Here is a 21,140-nt window from a genome sequence, read left to right as displayed (position 1 = left end):
AAAGCTTGACTCCTGGTTGGTTAATATTACTGAAGGACTCCTGTACCTCAGCATAATCCCTTCAACAAACTTGTGCACCACAAAAATGGTTTCTCAAAATCTCTGTAGCTCAATAAGGGAGGGTTAACCAATTTCTCTTTAAATTCTTTGAACACTTTATGTAGTACTTCGCCCTGCAACAATTTATGTAATGGACTGGCAGTCTTACTGCATTTTGTAATAAAATGACAATAATACCCAGTAAGCTCTAGGCATCCCGTCAGTTCTTTCATGTTCCTGGTAACAGAAAAATTCTTCCCTTTTTCCAAATTTCTTTGGTCCAGATCTACCCCTTTATCTGGTATCTTGGATCTTAAAAATATCACTTCAGTCCATAAAAACTCAGATTCACCAGGATGGGGCTTCAGCCTGTGTTCCTCAAAACTGTCGAAAACTTCTTATTACTTCTCATTATGCTCCTTTAATGAGCTTCAGCAACAAATATCATCATCTAAATATAGAGGGCACATTGTTTCCCTGTAATCCTGACAATGATACATTCATTAACCTTTGAAATGTACTCATTGCATTTTTCAGTCCTATTGGATGAAATTCTTTGTGTATTTTTGTGTGCTTGCATAGTTTAATTCATAAATTCATTGTGTATTTTTGTGTTTGAGAAGTTTAGTATCTGCAGAAAAATGTGTGCCACACAAAAAGAGAAGGAAACACTTTGGTGGAATTATTGGCTGAAGACAGCAGTAAAAGATAGGAATGCACTAAAAAGAAAATTAGACCATGAAAAACAGAAAACAGAGGATAGATGAAATTAATTATTAATTGAACTTCTAGTACAGGAATACTGGTGAAAGGAACTAGCTGTTTGGAAGAGAGAAAGGTGCCAAAGGACCCAATTGATAAAGGCAAGATCCTATACCAAAAGTGTTAAAGCTGTGTCCGGATAAGCAACAGATGATCAGAATGGTTTGAAACAAAGAGAGGTGTCCAACAAGGAAGTGTCTGTCACCACCCCTGTTTGTAATAGTAATGGACAAAATCATAAAATATATCAAGAAAATATACAGTGAACCAAATGCCCTGGTTTTTGCTGATGATTTGATAGTATGGGGAGAGGCAGAAGCTGAAGCACAGCCGAAACTTAATATGACTGGAACAACACATTCAACATTTTGGACTAAAAATAAGTAAATAGTAGAAATGACCATCAACAGACAGGGAACAACCTCAAATATATTTCCAGAAGGAGTCAAAGTAGAATATGTTTCCCATTTCAAGTACCTAGGAAGCATGATCTCGAAAGACAACACCATTACGCAGGCAGTACTCTGGCAGGACACAGAAAGCATCCAATTTTCACAGCCAAATCAGAAATCTTCTCTGGGACAATAAAATGCCATAAAAAGCAAAAGTGGCGTGTACCACGCCTATTTTGTGCTAATCTTTAAATAAGGTTTAGAAACATGTACCCTAGCAGATGTCAGTAGAATTCAGCCAACAGAAATGAGGTTCATGAAAACTATGAATCAAACAACTAGAAAGGATGAATCAGAAATGAGGTGAATAGAAAAGTAGGTGGTATTGGGATTCCTGTAACCAGTGTCATAATGAAACGTAGGCTTCAGTGGTATGGGCACATAATGAAAATGAACAGTGAAAGACTTGCCAAAAAGTTCAACCTGAACCTCGTAGGAAGAAGACCACAAAGAAGACAAAGAAAATCTGGATAGAGACTGTAAGATCAGATGTGGAACAGAAAGGACACAAATGGGAAGTTGTCCTGGAACAGAAGATGTATGAACACAGAAGGAGATGGTGAGCACTTACACACCACACCCAGTAAAATGGAGTGGGAAGATGATGATGTTGCAGTCACTTGTTTTTTGTTTGTTTTGGATGGCCAGCAACTGTTGACCTCCCCCTGTGCATTTGGGGACTAGAATGGGCTTGAGGTATTCCTGCCTGTCGTAAGAGGTGGCTTAAATGAGTCTCCTGCTTTTCGGCATAATGAGTTACGTTCCCCTTTTTGGGTTTGACCTCAGCCGTTCCAAATTCTACAGAAGTTTGATCCATTTGGGGAAGGAAGCCTTACGTGGTGCATCGTGTATCCATCATGCCCCGAGACCTTCTGCAACTATTATTATAACTGAAATGTAACTGTAGCTGTCATCCAGCTTTTTGGGCAAGGAAGTGCATACTTTACATCCATTGTGTGCTGTCTATTCCTGAACACACTATAATAATGGAGCTTTTTGCTCCTAATATCCAGCACTGTATCTGGTCCATTGTGGGGTTGTCATGTACCCTCTTGGTTGTAGCCCCCTGGCAACACAGGGATTGTACTGCTTATGCCAGAGCTGCAAACTCCCCATGTATGCCAAGGAGTAGGTGCTTGTCTTCTTTGGGCATCAGGACTTCTGGCAACAGCATCGCGCTGGTGGGCTTTGCTGTGGCTGAGTGGTGCCCGTGGGGAGAGCCTGTGTAAAGTTTGATGGGAAATCCTTTAACACCAAAGCCCCTGTTTTCTGTCAGGAAACTTAGAGGACAAGTATGGGGAAGTGGCGGGAATATCCAAAATGCAGAATGGGTAAATTCTGATAAAAACAGCATCCCCTGCCCAGTTGTGTGTATTGCACATCCGTACCAAGCTGGGTGATGTCCCAGTCTCCATCAACCCCCATAAGAGTTTAAACATGGTCCAGGGGATTATATTCTATAGAGATCTCCTCTTGCAGTACAATGATGAGCTGTGCACGAACTTATAGCAATGAGGTGTACACTTTGTCTTGCGTGTTTGTAGGGGACCTGTGGATAACATGGTTGCTGTCGGTGCCTCCATCTTGGCCTATGAGGGTGATACATTGCCTGAAAAGATCAAGGCGATGGTCTACCGGTGTGATATAAAACCCTATGTCCCTCCCTCTACATAGTGCTTCAAATGCTGGAAATTTGGGCACATGTCCTCTCGATGTAGTGCAAAAATGACATCCCCATCAGCTAAGCCTCTTAAAGTGCCAGACTACGCCTGCCCCCTTGGTGGTTGGGGGCATTTCTCCTCCCATTGCTCCCCTAACAACTACTTCAGGAGCGCTACCCCCCCCCCCCCCCCCCCCCCCCTGCCATCGGGGATATTGCTCCCCACCCCTCGGCCAGAGAAGCAACAGCCTCCTCTGGCTCTGCTCAAAAGAATGGTTTCGCTAGGGGCACTGCCTTCCAAGGCTAATACTGCTATGAAGCCGGGCACCAGACAGTGGCTGTAGGAGCCACAAGCTGGTTGTAGTACTTAATGATCATCGTCGGTTTCTGAGACAAACTGAGAGAAGCCCTCCAAGCCAGAGAAATCAAAAGAGAAGTGAGAAGACAAGAAAAAGGTAACAATTAAAAAGAAAGATATCTTGGTGACTTCCACACCCATGCTTCCTGCAAGTTCTATTTCTATGATCCTAGTGTCCTCAAGGCCTCAGAACCAATTGTAACAGTGACCACAAGCCCTCAACAGGTGGTAGCAGTTGACCCTGAGGTGTAAACTGCCTCCTTGGTCTCTTCATTCCTTCCCAGACTACAGAAAGCGTCATCCTCCTGTGGAATTATGGTGGTTTTCTTCCACCTGGCTGAGCTACAACAACTCGTAAACTTTACACCTTCTGATTAAATCTTCTCAGGCTTCCATCCGGGTAGCTGCATCAAAAATCCACAATGTCACGGATTTTCAACACAGTTACCCGGATGGAAGCCCGAGAAGATTTCATCAGCAGTATACACCGGGAAAGCCTGCATTCACATATTAACATCTTCTGTCTGTATTGCCCTTCAGGAAACCTGGTATCCAGCCGTGCAGATCCCTGTCCTTTATGGCTATCGGGTGTATTAGAAAAACCTTAATAACTGTAACAGGATGTCAGGTGGAGTATGTACATATGTCCTCACCTCTGTCTGTAGCGAAGCTGTGCCCCTTTCAAACAGCTTTAGAAGTTGCGGCTGTCAGGGAGAGGACAATGCAGGAAATTACCATCTGCAGTGTCTACCTTCCTCCATATGGTGTTTGTCAATTACCCCACACCTTTTCTACTTTTGGATGATTTCAGTGTTCATAACCCTTTGTGGCTTTGAACCGAGTTTACTGGCCATGGTAAAGATGTGGTGAATCTGCTAACTGAATTTAACCTTTGCCTCCTTAATAAAGGTGACCCCATTCGTTTCAGTGTGACACATGTCACATACTCGGCCATTGATCTCTCAGTTTGCAGTTTTGGCCTTCTACCATCTGTACACTGGAAAGTTCATGATGACTTGCATGGTAGTGACCACTTTCTGCACTTTCTGTCCCTACCCCAGCATCCCTCAACTGCATGCTTTCCCAGATGGGCTTTCACCAACACTGACTGACACACGCTTTCGGCTTTGCTACCACTGTTGGATCCCCATTTCATGGCAACTTTGATGTGGTGATCCAGAATGTTACTACAACCATTGTTTCTGCAGCTTAATTGGTAATCTCTTATTCCTCAGGTTGTTACCGAAGGAAGACAGTGTGTTGGTGGTTGCCAGAAATTGCTGTGGCCATTAGAGAGTGCAAGCGGTCCTTACGACGTCATAAATGGCACCCATCGCTGGATCATCTCATTGTCTTCAAACAGCTTTATGCCTGGGTCCGTTAAACAATCAGAGGACGGAAGCACGAATGTTGGGAATGGTACTTCTCCAACATTGGAACACAAATCTCTCCTTCCCAGGTTTAGACTAAGATCAGGTGCCTTTGTGGATATCAGATCCCTGTAGGTGTACCTCTCGGACTTCTACGAATGGAGTTCCCTCTATCAACCCAGATGAAATCGCAGAGCGTTTTGCTGAGCATTATGCTCGACCCTCAGTGACTGAGAATTGCCACCCTGCCTTCAGTACCCTCAAACAGCAAGTAGAACGAAAACACCTATTTTTTTACTGCATGCCACCCTGAACCATACAATGCTCCATTCAGTGAGTGGGAATTTCTCAGTGCTTGTGCACACCTTCCCAACACAACACCAGGGCCAGACCACATCCAATCCCAAATGCTTAAACATCTATCAGCGAGTTATCAGCCATCTTCAACCACATCTGGAATGATGGTAAATTTCTGTCACAATGGCATGAAAGTATCATTGTTCCAATGCTAAAACCTGGTAAGACTGCACTAGATATGGATAGCTTTCGTTTTGTTAGCCTCACCAACATTCTATGCAAGCTGCTTGAACACATAGTGAACCAGTGGTTGTGTTGGCTCCTTGAGTCTCGTGGCCTTCTGGCTCTATCCAGGGCAGATTTCGCCAAGGTTGCTCCACCACTGACAACTTGGTATAACTGGAGTTTGCCATCACCTTGTCGCCATCTTTTTTGACCCGATGAAAGCCTATGACACCACGTGGCAACACCACATCCTCGCTGTATTACACGAATTGAGTCTCTGGAGTCTACTTCTGATTTTTATACAGAACTTTTTGTCACTCCGCACTTTCATAGTTCGAGTCGGTGCTTCACACAGCCCCCCCCCCCTCCCCCCCATATCCAAGGGAATGGGGTCCTGCAAAGCTCTGTACTGAGCATCCCTCTTATTTTAGTGGCCATTAATGATCGCAAGAGCTGTGGGGTCCTCAGTATCACCCTTCTTATGTGCTGACGACTTTTGCATTTCCTTTTGCTCATCTACTATTGGTGTGGCTGAATGTCAACTGCAGGAAGCCATCCAAAAGGAGCAGTCATGGGCCCTCACTCGCGTATTTCAGTTTTAAGCTGCCAAACTTGTGTCATGCACTTCTGTCGCTATTGTACAGTTCACCTGCACCCACAACTTCATCTTGATGACCATCTCCTTATATAGTGGATTATTATCACTTTTTAGGACTGGTTTTTGACACCCACTTAACTTGATTTCCGCATCTTCGTCAGCTTAAGCAAAAGTGTTGGCAGCATCTTAACAGTCTTCGATGCCTGAGCTACACTGGCTGCGGTGCAGATTGCTCTATACTGTTGCAGCTTTACAGTGCACTTGTACAGTCACATCTTGACTATGGAGACATCGCCTTCAGCATTGCAGAAGCTGAAACCTATACACCACTGTGGAGTTTGTCTTGCAATGGGAGCTTTGTGAATGATCCCAATGAACAGCCTACTTCTGGAATCTGGCATTTGTCCATCACGGATCTGGCAACAACAACTGCTTGCCAATTATACCGTGTACATTCACAGCTCGCCTAAACTTCTGAATTACCATCTCCTTTTCCCTAACATGACGATCCATCTCCTGCAATGGCAGACCAGATCAGGGATTACAGTTGCAATCTGTATCCAGTCCCTTCTCACTGAACTTGAGTCTTTTCCTCTACCACCTCTCCTCCAGGTCCACTCATGTACACGTCTGTGGTCCACGTTTCGGCCACAGCTTTGTGTGGGCGTATCACAAGTCCCAAAAGACTCACTTCATCTTGCGGCCCTCTGCCACCTATTTCTCTCTATTCTTGCCACGCCACAGGGTTCAGAGTTCATTTACATGGATGGCTTGATAGTTGCTGATCATGTTGGATTTGCCTTTGCTCATTCAAGACATACTGAGCAGCACTCCTTGCCAGAGGGCTGCAGTGTTTTCACTGCAGAGCTGGTAGTCATCTCTCACGCTCTCGACCATGTCTGTTTGTCTACTGAGCAGTCCTTCCTCATTTGTAGTGACTCCTTGAGGGCCTTACAAGCTCTCAACCAGTGCTATCCTCACCACCCTTTGGTAATGTCCATCCAAAAGTCCGATTACAACCTCGAACAACGTGGACGGTCAGTGGTGTTCGCATGGGCTCCGGGACCTGTTGGAATCCTGGGAAATGAACTTGCCGACAGCTAGTCAAAGAGGCTACTCTTAAATAGAGTATGGAGATCAGCACACCAAAAACTGATCGCTGATTGGTATTACACCGTAAAGTTTTTGGGATCTGGCTTACTGAATGACACTCTCTATCTATGCCCAATAAGTTACATACTGTAAAGGAGTTAACAACTGTTTGAGGGTCATCCATATGAGCCACTGGCAGGGAATCCATTGTCCTTTGCCGGCTCTGCATCGACCATACTTGGCTGACTCACGGTCGTCTCCTCCATTACAAGGACCCACCCCAGTGTTGGTGCGACTCTTGATTCACAGTAGTCCACATCTTGTTTGACTGTCCCAGTCTAGCCACCCTGAGGCAGACTTTTAACCTTCCTGGCGCACTACCTATGGTGGTAGGTGACAATGCCTTGACGGCTGATCTAGTTTTAAGACGGTTTTTATCACTCAATCTGAGAATGGGCACCTGGCCTTATCTACCGGACCTTCCTGGCTTGTGTGTTTAGGTTGGAGATTTTAGTGTGTTGCAGAGTATTTAACAGTAAAAGATTGTCTTTACCAAGTTATCATATTAATTTATTTATGCAATGACATAAATAGATCTAAATAGAAAAAGTTTCACCTTCACTGTATGTTTCTATCTAAGCAATCAAAACTCGTATATCGCAGCAGTTAAGACAATATGGAATGTGGAAGTGTTAAGCTTTGATGTGTTAGTCACTATGCTGTATGTGCCAGATAACTAAATTTCCAATAAAAATGTAAGTAAATGTATTCATGAAATGATATAAATACGCAAATCGCTTAATGTATGCACTAAAATATATGTATCTTACTGTAAAGGATCCTGTTTCAACACAACCTCACTGTTACACAAAGCAAATGAACTTAAGCACACTTCAGATTAATATAATGGACGTGTTACTGAAATACACCTGAGGACAGCAGCATGCTGCCGGAATGTATCATGCTAATTATGTATTAGTAGAAAAGGAACTGAAGCAGTAGAAATTATTATTTTATAAATTTATAATATAGTCACAGCTCTCAAAACATTCTATATAATATGCATAAATTTAAATTTAAAATGTGATTGTGCTTTGTGTGCAAAATTCAACCAGGCAGCTTCCCTCTCATTCCTTCCCCCCTAGTCCATGTTCTCCTACTGTTTTTCCTTCTCTTCCTGCTATTGAATTCCTCCCCCTGCCCCCCACATAAGAATTAAATTTTCATTTCCCTTAACTGCTTGAATTCAGTAATTTCTTTTATCTCATCAGGCATTCTATCAATCTCTTCATCTGCACAACAAGTTGAGATATAAACTTGTGCTATTTTGATGGGTGTTGACTTCCTTTTTATCTGTGCTATGATAATGCATTCACTATGTTGTTCATAGCAGCTTAACCACTTTCCTTCTTTCTTGTTCATTATTTGACCCACTCTTGTGTTACCACTATTTGATATTGTATTTATAACCCTGTTCTTGCCTAATAAGAAGTCTTTGTTTTTCCTGCCACCACACTTTTCTAATGCCCGCCATATGTATTCACACTCTTGATGAATTCCCTTAGATTTAACTTAGTCCATCAAAAGAATTACTAACACTAATATGCCCCACTAACTTCATTGCTAGTAGAATGATACATGTTTTACAAGCACAAATGAATCTAATAATAATGATGTTGTCACTTATCTGCACTGTCTTCTGTAGCTGTGGTGATGGCATCCTGCCGTTGGCATTGTCCTCTATATAATCTAAACCTATTTCCTCTTACAAGTTCTGCTGGGTCTTCTTTTTGTCTTTTTTCAACTTGTCTGGTTTCAACAAGCTTGGATGAGCTTCAGAATGGGTATTTTCCTCTCTCTTTAATCTATATTACTGTTATAGGTTAGGCAAGGCTTTGCTATTGTCTTCTTGCTGTAATCATTTGGGAATCTGAGCAGGCATCCTTCCTACTCGCTCCACATATGTTCTCCCACGTAATTTCTGATCCTGGATGTAAAAACTGCCTTCATCCCATACCTGACACCAAAAAATTTTTTAATGTAGGAAGCACTCTGGAATTCAAAGAGGTATTGCCCAAACAGTTCAACAATTTATTTCATGTATATAGGGTGTTTCAAAAACTACAGGAATGGATTTCTTATATAACAAAGGGAAAAAAGGCTATGTCAAAATGGGTCTGGAATTGAATCGTTACAAAATTGTGTGACCTACAGTTTCTACAAACTGCACTGTATTTCTGTAACGCCAGGTAGTATACTCTGGTTACATATGAGAGGAGTCATTTTGATTACAATCAAAAATACTTGGTGTAGTTAATACTGTCTGGAAAGCTGCAACATTGCGTGCATGGAGAGTAGGTTCATCCACAACAGTATTTGAATATATGAGAGACTTTTCGTCGCCCCCACAGGTGAAGTCCAGGGGATTTAAGTCAGGTGAATGGGGAGGGGTGGGGGAGGCAAGCAATTGATCTACTTCTACCTATCCTGTGCTCAGGAAAATGTGCCTCTGGGCAGACAGGTCGAAATGTGCGGGAGCACAATCGTGCACGAAATACAGTTGGTGACTGGGTGCAAGTGGCACCTCTTCTAGGCACTCGGGCAATGCTGTACATGAGAATTATGTATAGTTCTGTCCAGTAAAACTACATAGAAGGATGTATGGTCCCAACAAGCAATTGCCAACAATGGCTGCTCAGATGTTAATGGAGAACCTCTGTTGATGAGATGATTGGATAGTTGCGTGGGGATTTGTGTCAGCCCAAACGTGTTAATTATACAAATCCTGGATTCTGTCCCTTCATTTAACCTGTGAATAACAGCTGAAAAGTTGGGCATCATAACACATTGCTGCAGGAAACGCTGGTAGGACATCACTCTTGGAGAACTATCTGCAGGAGACGAGGCTTGTACACACTGTAGATTGTATGGAAATAGCCCATTTCTTGTAAATGTCTCTAAATTATCGCATGCAGCACATTCCTCTGCAGGTCTAACTGCATTTTGCTGATTCCAAGATTTCCCTCCACAATGTTGAGTAGATCGTTCTCAACCTCTGGTGTAGTACATCTGAAAAGTTGGGCATCATAACACATTACTGCAGGAAACACTGGTAGGACATCACTCTTGGAGAACTGTCTGCAGGAGACGAGGCTTGTACACACTGTAGATTGTATGGAAATAGCCCATTTCTAGTAAATGTCTCTAAATCATCGCATGCAGCACATTCCTCTGCAGGTCTAACTGCATTTTGCTGATTCCAAGATTTCCCTCCACAATGTCGAGTAGACCGTTCTCAGCCTCTGGGTAGTACGTCTTGGCAGACACCCTCTGCCCATGGATGCCTTTAGCACCTGTTTACAAAGAGACAGTAATGAATTCCTTCAAATGTCTTGTTGTCTGGTAATCTGCATGATGGGTAGCTTTCCTGGTACAAGTGATGTGCCTCCAAAGTGTTGCCATCTGCCAAACTGTATATGTAATGCATAGTTGTGATCTCTTGGTTAGTGTACTGCTAACCCTGGGCACAGGCAATTGCAAATCACCACATAAACACCTTTGCTAATGCCTATGGATGCATTTAATGTTCCTAGTACTTACGTGTCACTTTAGAATAGACTGCACACCATAATTACTACCCACAGGTATGTCAGCAGCTATGTATTTACCTGGCAATTACTGTACTTCATCTGCGAATGCTGAAGAATATCGAGATTCATATCACATTGATTCACTGTTTGGTTACTGTAGTAACATTTGTAACAAGCATCGTACAGTTGCCTCCAGCAAACACCATTTGGGAGCATGCACTGCATAGCAGTAAAATACTCAAATAGCTATAAACTACTCATTTCTGGTCTCATGTTGGCAAGACCTTTTTCTATTCTTGTTATATGGGGAATCCATTTCTGAAGTTCTGTCATCAAATTTTGAAACACCCTGTATACATTACTGGGGGAGGTGTCATACAGGGGCTTTACTCTTACGGCTCGCTGCCCTAACTCATTTTAGAGACAGTTACAGTATAGCAAATTCCTCTTATTATTCTAACAATATTGGTTCCTAGCCACCAGAGATGAGCCTTGTTCCATGACTTGTTCTGCCTACTTACAGAGAAACATATATTTCACGCTGTACCTTTAATTACGCTGCTTTGTCATGGATGAGTACTGTGCCACACAGGGGCAAACTTTGTTAGTTCTTCTAACTGTTATCTGACACAAAGACACCCAGTATTTTTGTCTCTGTACGTATCTACGTCAGTGCTCTCCGATATGGAACATGGTCTTTCTCACAGATTGCTTACTGCTGTAGAGGAATCAGCTCTGCAGCTCTGAGGATTTGCTAGTAAACTCAGAGGTATCTAGGTATGCATTCCAACGGAAACTTCCTGTTCTGTGACAGCTCGTAATTGTGATAGCTCCTTATTTATAGTGTGCCAGAAGATAATTAGTTTCGTGTTCACATAGTGTCTTTGCATTGTTAACCACAGCCATGATATTGTAATGTGGTGATGTTCTTGCTGTGGTTGTGGGTGAACCACTTTTATCTTTGCATGTTGAAACCATTAAGTTTGCTCGTTTGAACTACTTTGTGCTAGTGCTGTGTAGTCTGTATCAAGGAGGGACTTTCCTCATATCAGTAACATATGTTCAATTAAATTTAACATTAATGAAATTTGACAAAGCTTTGCCATCTGCGTCAAAGTGCTGCAAAAGTCATCACATCATCACTGCAACTGTCTTTCAGTTCTAAAGTCAGGCACTATGGCACCCATCTTGCAAACAATTTGGGACCTGCAAGCAGTTGCAGTTGAAATTCACATGTGTTTGAGGATCACAGTTTGCTCGCTGTATTTACCTCCGTCTGGTGCAGTAGACTCTGAGGCCGTCTCAGATCTTATGGCACAACTACCTCGTCCATTTCTCCTCTTGGGAGACTTCAATGCTCACAATGTCTTGTGAGGCTCAATCTCCACTTGCCCTATTGTTTGGGTTTCGGAGGGCCTCATGACATCCCAAGAGCTGTGCAGCGTAAACACTGGCACTCCCACTCATTTCTATGCTGGTACTGGGTCATTCTCAGCCATTGACCTCTCTCTCTGCTCTCCAGTCCTTGCAGACTCTGTTCAGTGGGAAGCCATTGGTGACCTTCATTCCAGTGACCATTTCCCACTCCGCATTAATTTACTGGATGGAGGATTGCTTCAACAGAACCTAACAAAGTGAATGGTCAACAAGGCTAACTGGCTGCTGTTCAGCCAACTGGCTGTGTTTGAACACCATAACAGCATCCAGGAACGGGTGGGCCACATCACATGAGTGATCCATCATGCAGCTGACTTATCTATCCCAAAGTCCTCAGGTTATCTTATGAGGCAGCCTGTACATTGGTGGACAGACGAGTGCCGTTCAGCAATCCAGGACAGGTGTATGCCTCTTTGACGATTTAAACACCACTTTACAGCAGACAGCCTCATAGTCTTTAGAGTCATGAGGATCAAGGCTTAAGTGTAGTTAAGGAGAGCAAGAAAAGGTCATGGCAAGCATTGGTGGACTAACTGTTCCACTTTTTCTACAAAAGTATGGGAAGCCATCAGCAGGATTTCTAGTAAACACAAGTGTTCACCAACAGCAGCAGTATTGAAATATGGATGTCTCCAAACGCCACCTGGAGATATTGCTCATATGCTGGCTGAGAATTTTGCAAAAACTGCTGCCACTGCCGGCCAGGATCTGGCATTTCATTGCTGTGTGTAGCTGTAGAAAGGGGAAAATTGGACTTCAGAAACCAACAATTCTGAGACTTAGAACAACCCTTCTCCATTTGGGAGCTGGAATCTGCTGTGTCTGAGACTCGTTGTACTGCACCTGGTCACAACCAGATCCGATGCTGTATGCTTCGACATTTGCCAGCTGCGTCGAAGGAAGTCTTTCTTGCATGTTTTAATCTCATATGGCAGACAGGGAACTTCCCCAACTCGTGGAGAGAAGCAATTTTGATATCTCACCTCAAACCAGGAAAGGACCACCATGTCTAAGTAGTTATTTGAGCATCTTCTTAATGAGATGTGTATTAAAGACCCTGGAGCGTACAGTTAACCATCTTCTGGTCTGGTTGTTAAGAGACCAGGCAACTCCTTAGCCCCTCTCAGTGTGGATTCCGGAGGTTTTGGCCCCTGCTCTGCTAGAGGCGGCTATTCAACAGGCTTTCCTACATAAACATCACTGTATTGATATATTTATGATACTACTTGGAGACATTGTATTATTGAACAACTGCATCAATGGGGCTTTTATGACCACCTGCCGATCTTCATACAGTCTTTCCTCTCTCAGCAATTTTTTAGGACCAGAGTTGATGACTCGCTGTCTGATTATTTTGAGCAGGAGAATGGTGCCCCTCAGGGCAGTGCTTTAAGTGTTACCCTCTTTGCCATAGCCATAAACAGTTTCATGTCTATGGTAAGGAGTTCTGTACAGTGCTCCTTATTTGTGGGTGATTTTGCTGTTTTCTGTTTTCTCCTCCAGTGTTGCAACAGTGAGCCGTCAGTTGCAACTTAGAGTGCGGAGTTAGAGGAGTGGACTGCAAAGACAGGTTTTCAGTTTTCTGCAGATAAGTGTGTGTGTGTTCATTGTAATCCTCCTTGTAGTGTTTTTAATTTACCTGACTTGCATATGGGGGACACCATCCTACATTTTAGAGACTCATTGAGATTTCTGGGCCTCATTTTTGACTCCAATTGTCATGGTTGCCACACCTGAAGGCCAGAACCTTGAAAGTACTGAATATCTTACAGTGCCTTAGCCACAGTTCTTGGGGAGTAGACAGGACACATCTGCTCCAATTTTATAGGGCTTGCATGCGTTTGCGGCTGGACTATGAGTCACAGTTTATGGATTGGCCAGGCCTTCTTTTTTGAAGATCTTGATGCTGTCCACCATGAGGGTATTCAGCTTACCACTGGTCGTTATAGGACCAGTCCCATACCCAGTCTCTATGCTGAGGGCAGTTAACCACCACTCATCATCCAGCGGCAGCTCCTGATGGTGCAGCAGGCATGTAAGTTTCTTGCAGCTCCAACTTCAGCCACATATTTACTGTTGCTCGTCTGCCTCTGGAATGTCTTTTCTCCAACTATCCACAAGCCACAGTACTGTTTGGTATCTGTGTGCAGTGTGTGCTGGAGGCACTTAGTGTGGAACACGTACAACCCCAAATCCAGGGTTTTAACCATCTGCTGTCCTGGTTACTGCAGAGGCCCTGCGTCATTTTAGATTTAGTACAGTACAGGAGAGATTGCACTCGTGCTTCAGTTTTTAACGCATTATTTTTTTTATGTTTTATATGAGCACTACAACTGTTTAACTGTCTTTACGGATGGGTCTAAGCAGGGTGACTCCGTTGGGTGCTCTGTCGTTTTCCCGGATCATGTCCTCAAGGTCTGGCTGTCTCAAGAATTTACTGTATCTGACGCTAAATTATGTGTGATCTTGCAGGCACTGGAGTGGGTGAGACATTCTTCCAGTGCTAAATTTCTTCTCTGTTCTGATTCTCTGAGTGCCCTTCACTCTCTCCAACGTTTTTACGCAACAGGTAAAGTAATCCAGGATCATTGAGGGGATGAGATCCTACTTACTTGTCTTCGTATAGGCCACAGTGCTACGATGCTTGGCTTCCTGTACTCTGGCGAGAGGGCTCTCCAAAGTGCGTTGCTTTGTGGCATGCAGATCACTGTGCGCCATATTTTTTTTTTTTGGACTGTGTTTTATTTTATGACCAGTGGGTCTCCGTGGATTTGCTGACGAATCTGCCCTCTATTTTAAGTAATGTTCAAACAAATGTGGTTCAAGTTGTAGAGTTTTGTGAATTGTCCAAAATTTTTCCCAAGGTTATAGGGAGATGCGTGACTGGCTCACCCAAGTTTTTTGTAAGTAATCAACAAGGCACATTTCCCTGCGCTTTACTTTGTTTCCCCTGTGTTTTAATTTCCCTCTTTCTAAGTTGTTTTAGCGCATGTGAGATAGAATGACTATGTGGTCATTTCGAGTGCCTGAGAGTGCAACAATTTTAGAGGTTATCTCCACATTCATTTGTTTTAAAGCTGGTCTGGCTTAGTGCCTCTAAGGTCCAAAACACACACACACACACACACACACACACACACACACACACACACACACACACACACACACACACAATTGGGAAATCTAAGCATGTCATGAATGTTGTGATGTGGTAAGCCACGAATAATATTCAGATTTGTGGTTGTTTTATCTGCTGTCACACTATGATTGTCCTTGTAACTGGCTTCAGCTACTGTGGTAGACTCTGGTGTCACAATGTGATGTGCCTCAACTGTGCGGGGAGGTTACCCACATAATTTATGAAATTCGTACACCACTCGTACACTTACTACAGTGATAAACATGCCTTTCTATACTGAACTTTCATTCCCTAATGGACCGCAGAATATACAGGGTGTTACAAAAACGTATGGCCAAACTTTCAGGAAACATTCCTCACACACAAAGAAAGAAAATATGTTATGTGGACGTGTGTCCAGAAATGCTTACTTTCCATGTTAGAGTTTATTTTATTACTTCTCTTCAAATCACATTAATCATGGAATGGAAACACACAGCAACAGAACGTACCAGCGTGACTTCAAACACTTTGTTACAGGAAATGTTCAAAATGTCCTCCGTTAGCGAGGATACATGCATCCGCCCTCTGTCGCATGGAATCCCTGATGTGCTGATGCAGCCCTGGAGAATGGCGTATTGTATCACAGCCGTCCACAATACGAGCACGAAGAGTCTCAATATTTGGTACAGGGGTTGTGTAGACAAGAGCTTTCAAATGCTCACAAAAATGAAAGTCAAGAGGGTTAAAGTCAGGAGAGCGTGGAGGCCATGGAATTGGTCCGCTTCTAGCGATCCATCGGTCACCGAATCTGTTGTTGAGAAGCGTACGAACACTTTGACTGAAATGTGCAGGAGCTCCATTGTGCATGAACCACATGTTGTGTCGTACTTGTAAAGGCACATGTTCTAGCAGCACAGGTATAGTATCGCGTATGAAATCATGATAACGTGCTCCATTGAGCGTAGGTGGAAGAACACAGGGCCCAATCAAGACATCACCAACAATGCCTGCCCAAACGTTCACAGAAAATCTGTGTTGATAACGTGATTGCACAATTGCGTGCGGATTCTCGTCAGCCCACACATGTTGATTGTGAAAATTTACAATTTGATCACGTTGGAATGAAGCCTCATCCGTAAAGAGAATATTTGCACTGAAATGAGGATTGACACATTGTTGGATGAAGTGTACCCGTGGAGGCCAATCAGCTGCTGATAGTGCCTGCACACGCTGTACATAGTACGGAAACAACTGGTTATCCCGTAGCACTCTCCATACAGTGACGTGGTCAACGTTACCTTGTACAGCAGCAACTTCTCTGACACTGATATTAGGGTTATCGTCAACTGCACGAAGACTTGCCTTGTCCATTGCAGGTGTCCTCATCGTTCTAGGTCTTACCCAGTCGCGAGTCATAGGCTGGAATGTTCCGTACTCCCTAAGACGCCGATGAATTGCTTCGAACGTCTTCCTGTTGGGACACCTTCATTCTGGAAATCTGTCTCGATACAAATGTACCGCGCCACGGCTATTGCCCTGTGCTAATCCATACATCAAATGGGCATCTGCCAACTCCGCATTTGTGAACATTGCACTGACTGCAAAACCATGTTTGTGATGAACACTAACCTGTTGATGCTACGTACTGATGTGCTTGATGCTAGTACTGTAGAACAATGAGTCGCATGTCAACACAAGCACCGAAGTCAACATTACCTTCCTTCAATTGGGCCAACTGGCGGTGAATCGAGGAAGTACAGTACATACTGACGAAACTAAGATGAGCTCTAACATGGAAATTAAGCGTTTTCGGACACATGTCCTCATAACATCTTTTCTTTATTTGTGTGTGAGGAATGTTTCCTGAAAGTTTGGCCGGACCTTTTTGTAACACCCTGTATAAGGTAGAATGCTGTCCTTAATTGTTGCATGCAGAAACTTAGTATTCTGTGACTAAAACATTAATTAGACACAGTTAGAATAACGCAACTCATGCAAATTGCTGGGAGTAGCAGTTTGTCATGGTGTGAAGTGGATTAATCACACAGGCTCAAAGGGGAAATACAATCAGTCCACAAATTGCTTACAAGATGCTCTTGCCACCCATCCTAGAATATTATTAAGTGTGTGGAACCAATACCAAACTGAACTGAAAGAAGATACTAAAAAATATGCAAGGGAGACCAATGTGAATGGTGATGGGTTTTTTACCCAAAGTACAGGTACGTGAAATGCTAAAAGATTTGAACTTGCAGATGCTTGAAGATAAGTGCCAACTTCACTGTGAAAACTTAGTTACAGTGTTTCAAGAATCATTTTTAAGTGAAGAATCTAGGATACCACACCCTCCCACACATTGGTCCTGTAGGGACTTGTGAAGACAAGATTAGATTAAATAAAGGGTGCACAGAGGCACTTTCATATGTGAATGGAATGGGAAGAAAGCCTTAATACATAATACAGTTTGTAATATCTGCTGCCACACACCCTTCATACTGGTTTTCAGAGTGTAGATGTAGGTATAGACACAGATATTGTGTTCAGTAAGATATTTGTTTCGAATTCCAGTTGTATCTTATTGTCTGGTCACCAAATTCAGCATAAGTTCATCATTAGTTAATAGGTGTCAGGTCCACAAATCCAAAGGTTTTGAGTTCAATACTCAAATCTATTCTGAATTTTTCTTGTGACTTATCATTTCTTTCACCTCTGGCTATTATTCCTGTATGTGAAAAATTACAAGCTGCACCATGGTTTGGAGTCAGTGTTAAACTATAGCCCCAAATCTTCACCATCACCCGCACCAGCAGCACCACCACCACCACCTGTTATACTACAGATTCTAGAGCCCTGCAAGTGATTGACCCATAAGAAAGGTCTTCACATGCCTCCAGTGTGCAAGAGAGAGCATCTGTACACTTCAAAAAAATGTCAGTAGGTGTTGCCAAGTGACTTGAATACTGCCTTGCCTAATAGCACAGTCGAGTTAGTGCTTGTCAATGGCCAGAGGGACGTAACTTACTTGTCTCCAGCCAGACACATTTCTCACGCTCGCACTCTCTTGCACATAGGCTGCGAATTTGTAGTGATCACGTGCAATGTGCCTTCCTTTTCACCAGAGCTAGGCAGAATTTATTTGCAGATAAAAATTATTAGTCATTATTCGAGAATCATAAATAAAAATATTTACTTGAAATATTTTTCATTTACACAAATAAGAACATGTATTTGTCATCTGTGGGTAAAATAATTAATAATAGATAAATTTGAAATCCAGTGACATTTATTGTTCCAGTTCTTTGTCACTTATTAAACAAATGTACATTTTGTTGCCTTTAAATTTGTTTTCAGAATGACACTTTTTTCAAACGTCTTGTCAGAAAGTTTATCGAAAATTTGCTGTTGTGACACTAAATGAACAAAATACATTCTACATCTTCAAAGAGGATATTGATGTGTTATATCTCATGAAGTTGTCTTTATTTCAAGATAACAATGCAAGACTTTCAAATCACAATCTTCTTCAGCAAAAATTAAGAAGTCATCAGTTCTGTTGTAGTTTTTGGCAAATAACTTCATTGTGATTCCAAGTTAGTTTCACCTCCCAAATCATCTTCAAAATATTTTTTTTTTTTGTTTTCTTCAACATTTCTTTGGCTATCACATGTCTGTAGTTTGTTGTGAGTGTTGTTTGTTCATGGACAGCAATACAGATGAACTATTTGTTTTTAATTCCCGGGTAAGACATTGGTGCAATAATTTGCAATTCATGTGGAAATGTGAAAAAAGTCTCCCAGTTATATCTTGGTCACTTTCTCGGTTAAAAAATTGCCAATGAGCTGAAATATTATGAAGTCTTTCTTGTACTCAAACTCAGTAGCTCTTTTGAAACTTTTCAATCTCAACACTCTACATAACTGCACAGATGCATGTCAGATTGGAAAACTATTCAATCTTCTAACAGACAGCTTACTCAATGTTAGCCCTAAACACTTTAGGATGACTTAAGATCTCCAGCATCATTCCACAAATGTTGTAGGAAACTCTACATTTGAAGTGTGTGAATGTTAGTCATTAACAATCATGAGTTCTTGCATTGTTCACTCATTTTTTAGCACTGCAAACAAATTTCATAATTATATCAACCAGACATGTCACCAGGCTTGTTACAATGGAGGAAGTTGTTGCATATTGAGAATTTCTATTGGCTGCATTTTATCTTTGGCTACTTTCGTATAAAGTTACAAATAATTTGTTCGTGAAGAAATTTGTTTGAATGATTTACTTCAATTATAATAAGTTGTCATGCTCCTTAACGTAGATTTTTCTTTTATTCTGCCCAAAATATGTCTCAATGCCTGTGTGATTTTAGCTGCAGACTGAATGCAAGCATTATTTCATCAGCTGTTCATTCGGACAAATTTCCAGTTCCACAGCTAAATCAGCCACATTCATTAATATTTAGAATTCAATTATCCCTTTAATTTTCGTTTGTGCATATAATATTCAGTCTCTGTGGCAATATTTGATGACACTCAGATATACAGCATATAATTTCTGTGTAGAAAACATGGAAAATCGACAGCTTCAAAAAAATTCTAATTTTTTATTCATTCCAATGTTTGCGGAGTCCATTGGTGCCACTACATTGTGACAAAACTGTATAGAGTCCATGTTTCCTCAGCTGTATGCCAGGGCCATTCAGAGTGTAATTCCACTACTACTGCAAAGCGAGTGACGAGAAGGAGCGTCTATTATGCAATTTGCCCTGTGGATGCAGGGCTATGATCAGCTCTCATTTCTTCTCCTTGCCAGCCAAAGGCTGCCAGTAATTTATTTTCATCATTGAGATTTAAAGTGGTTAACCCTAGTCGAGCACCACTACTTTAGTGTGCGTTAGTGACAGGTATAGATGCGCATGTAAGTAATAGAAATACTCTGGTCTAAAATAGAACTATGTATTTCAAACAATGTAAAATCCAGGAATGTAACAATACCAGAGAAGGAAAGTTGCTACTCGCCATACATAGGAGATGCTGAGTCGCGATAGGCACAACAAAAAGAATCACACAATTATAGCTTTTGGCCATTAAGGCCTTTGTCAGAAATACACACACACACACACACACACACACACACACACACACACACACAACATTTATTAATTGTGGTAAGGAATGAGAATGTTATTTACTGTCGCACATTTTGTTATCTTTGCGTTTGGAACATAGAGTTCATTAACTCAGGAAATAAAAAAGGGAATCTATGAAATGAAAATGTAAGGCAAGAAATACAATTTCACTTGCACTACATTAATAAGATAATGAAGTTGAAAAGGGGAGAAAGTCCAGTTGATCTTCTAAAGCAATTGTTAATATTTTTTTCTAGTCTTCATTAGAATACAATTTGGAGTTGAGAATGAGCTTCTCTACCAATTATATTTTCCATACTACCAATCCAAAGCCACCTTCATAGTCATAAATGTCTGCTAATTGTAATTGAAATTCAGAACCAGCCACTTTCATTGTGGGTTTCATGTAGCATTAAACCTGTGAGCTTGTTTTTCATTTATTAGAAAGGAGCTCCCTTTCCCGAAGATCTTTTTTAATATTATTCTTCACACAGTTTTAATTTTGCATTAACACCTCTGATTGCAGCTACTGCAGGACAGGTTCAGTCTGGAGGTAGATGGCACCATCCTTTCTATCACCCAGGAGAAAGTTGCAAATGATCAGGCAACCACAATGGAGGATTCTGAGGTAATGACCTGCTGCAGACTCTTGAAACTATACTCCCACAGTTTATTTATTGATTCTGACTAGTGTTTGTGAAGAAATACTGTACTTCCTAATTTTTCATATCGTTTTTTTTCCTTAAAAATAAGTTTCATTAAGACAATCGAAATCACTGAAGGTAGAGCTGTCATGAACTTGAAGATTAGTTTGAACATTGCAGTGCATTTCTAGACATGGTTCTATTATTTTTTTTAACAGAGAGGCAAACACACATGTAGTCTAACATCAGTACACACTACAATTAATAAAATGTGCATTAAGTTAGGAAGCCTCAGTACTGTGAAAATGAAAAGTTTTTCCTGTAAGTTAATTGCAGAGTTATTAATGTAATACTTACAAATTTT

The 21,140-nt window shown here is 41.8% G+C and overlaps 1 protein-coding gene across 1 annotated transcript in view; it reads left to right on the top strand.

The window, feature by feature from the left end:
• Window positions 1-21,140, top strand: part of LOC126457852 (TAF5-like RNA polymerase II p300/CBP-associated factor-associated factor 65 kDa subunit 5L) — a 154,145-nt gene that overhangs the window by 74,070 nt on the left and 58,935 nt on the right. Inside the window, exon 5 of the mRNA XM_050094492.1 lies at window positions 20,659-20,760. Coding sequence (XP_049950449.1) covers window positions 20,659-20,760 — 102 coding nt within the window. The remainder of the gene's footprint in view (window positions 1-20,658; window positions 20,761-21,140) is intronic.

This window comes from Schistocerca serialis, chromosome 2 (genome assembly GCF_023864345.2).
Source record: "Schistocerca serialis cubense isolate TAMUIC-IGC-003099 chromosome 2, iqSchSeri2.2, whole genome shotgun sequence".
Taxonomy (NCBI): Eukaryota; Metazoa; Arthropoda; class Insecta; order Orthoptera; family Acrididae; genus Schistocerca; species Schistocerca serialis.
This window is presented reverse-complemented; position numbering and strand designations above follow the sequence as displayed.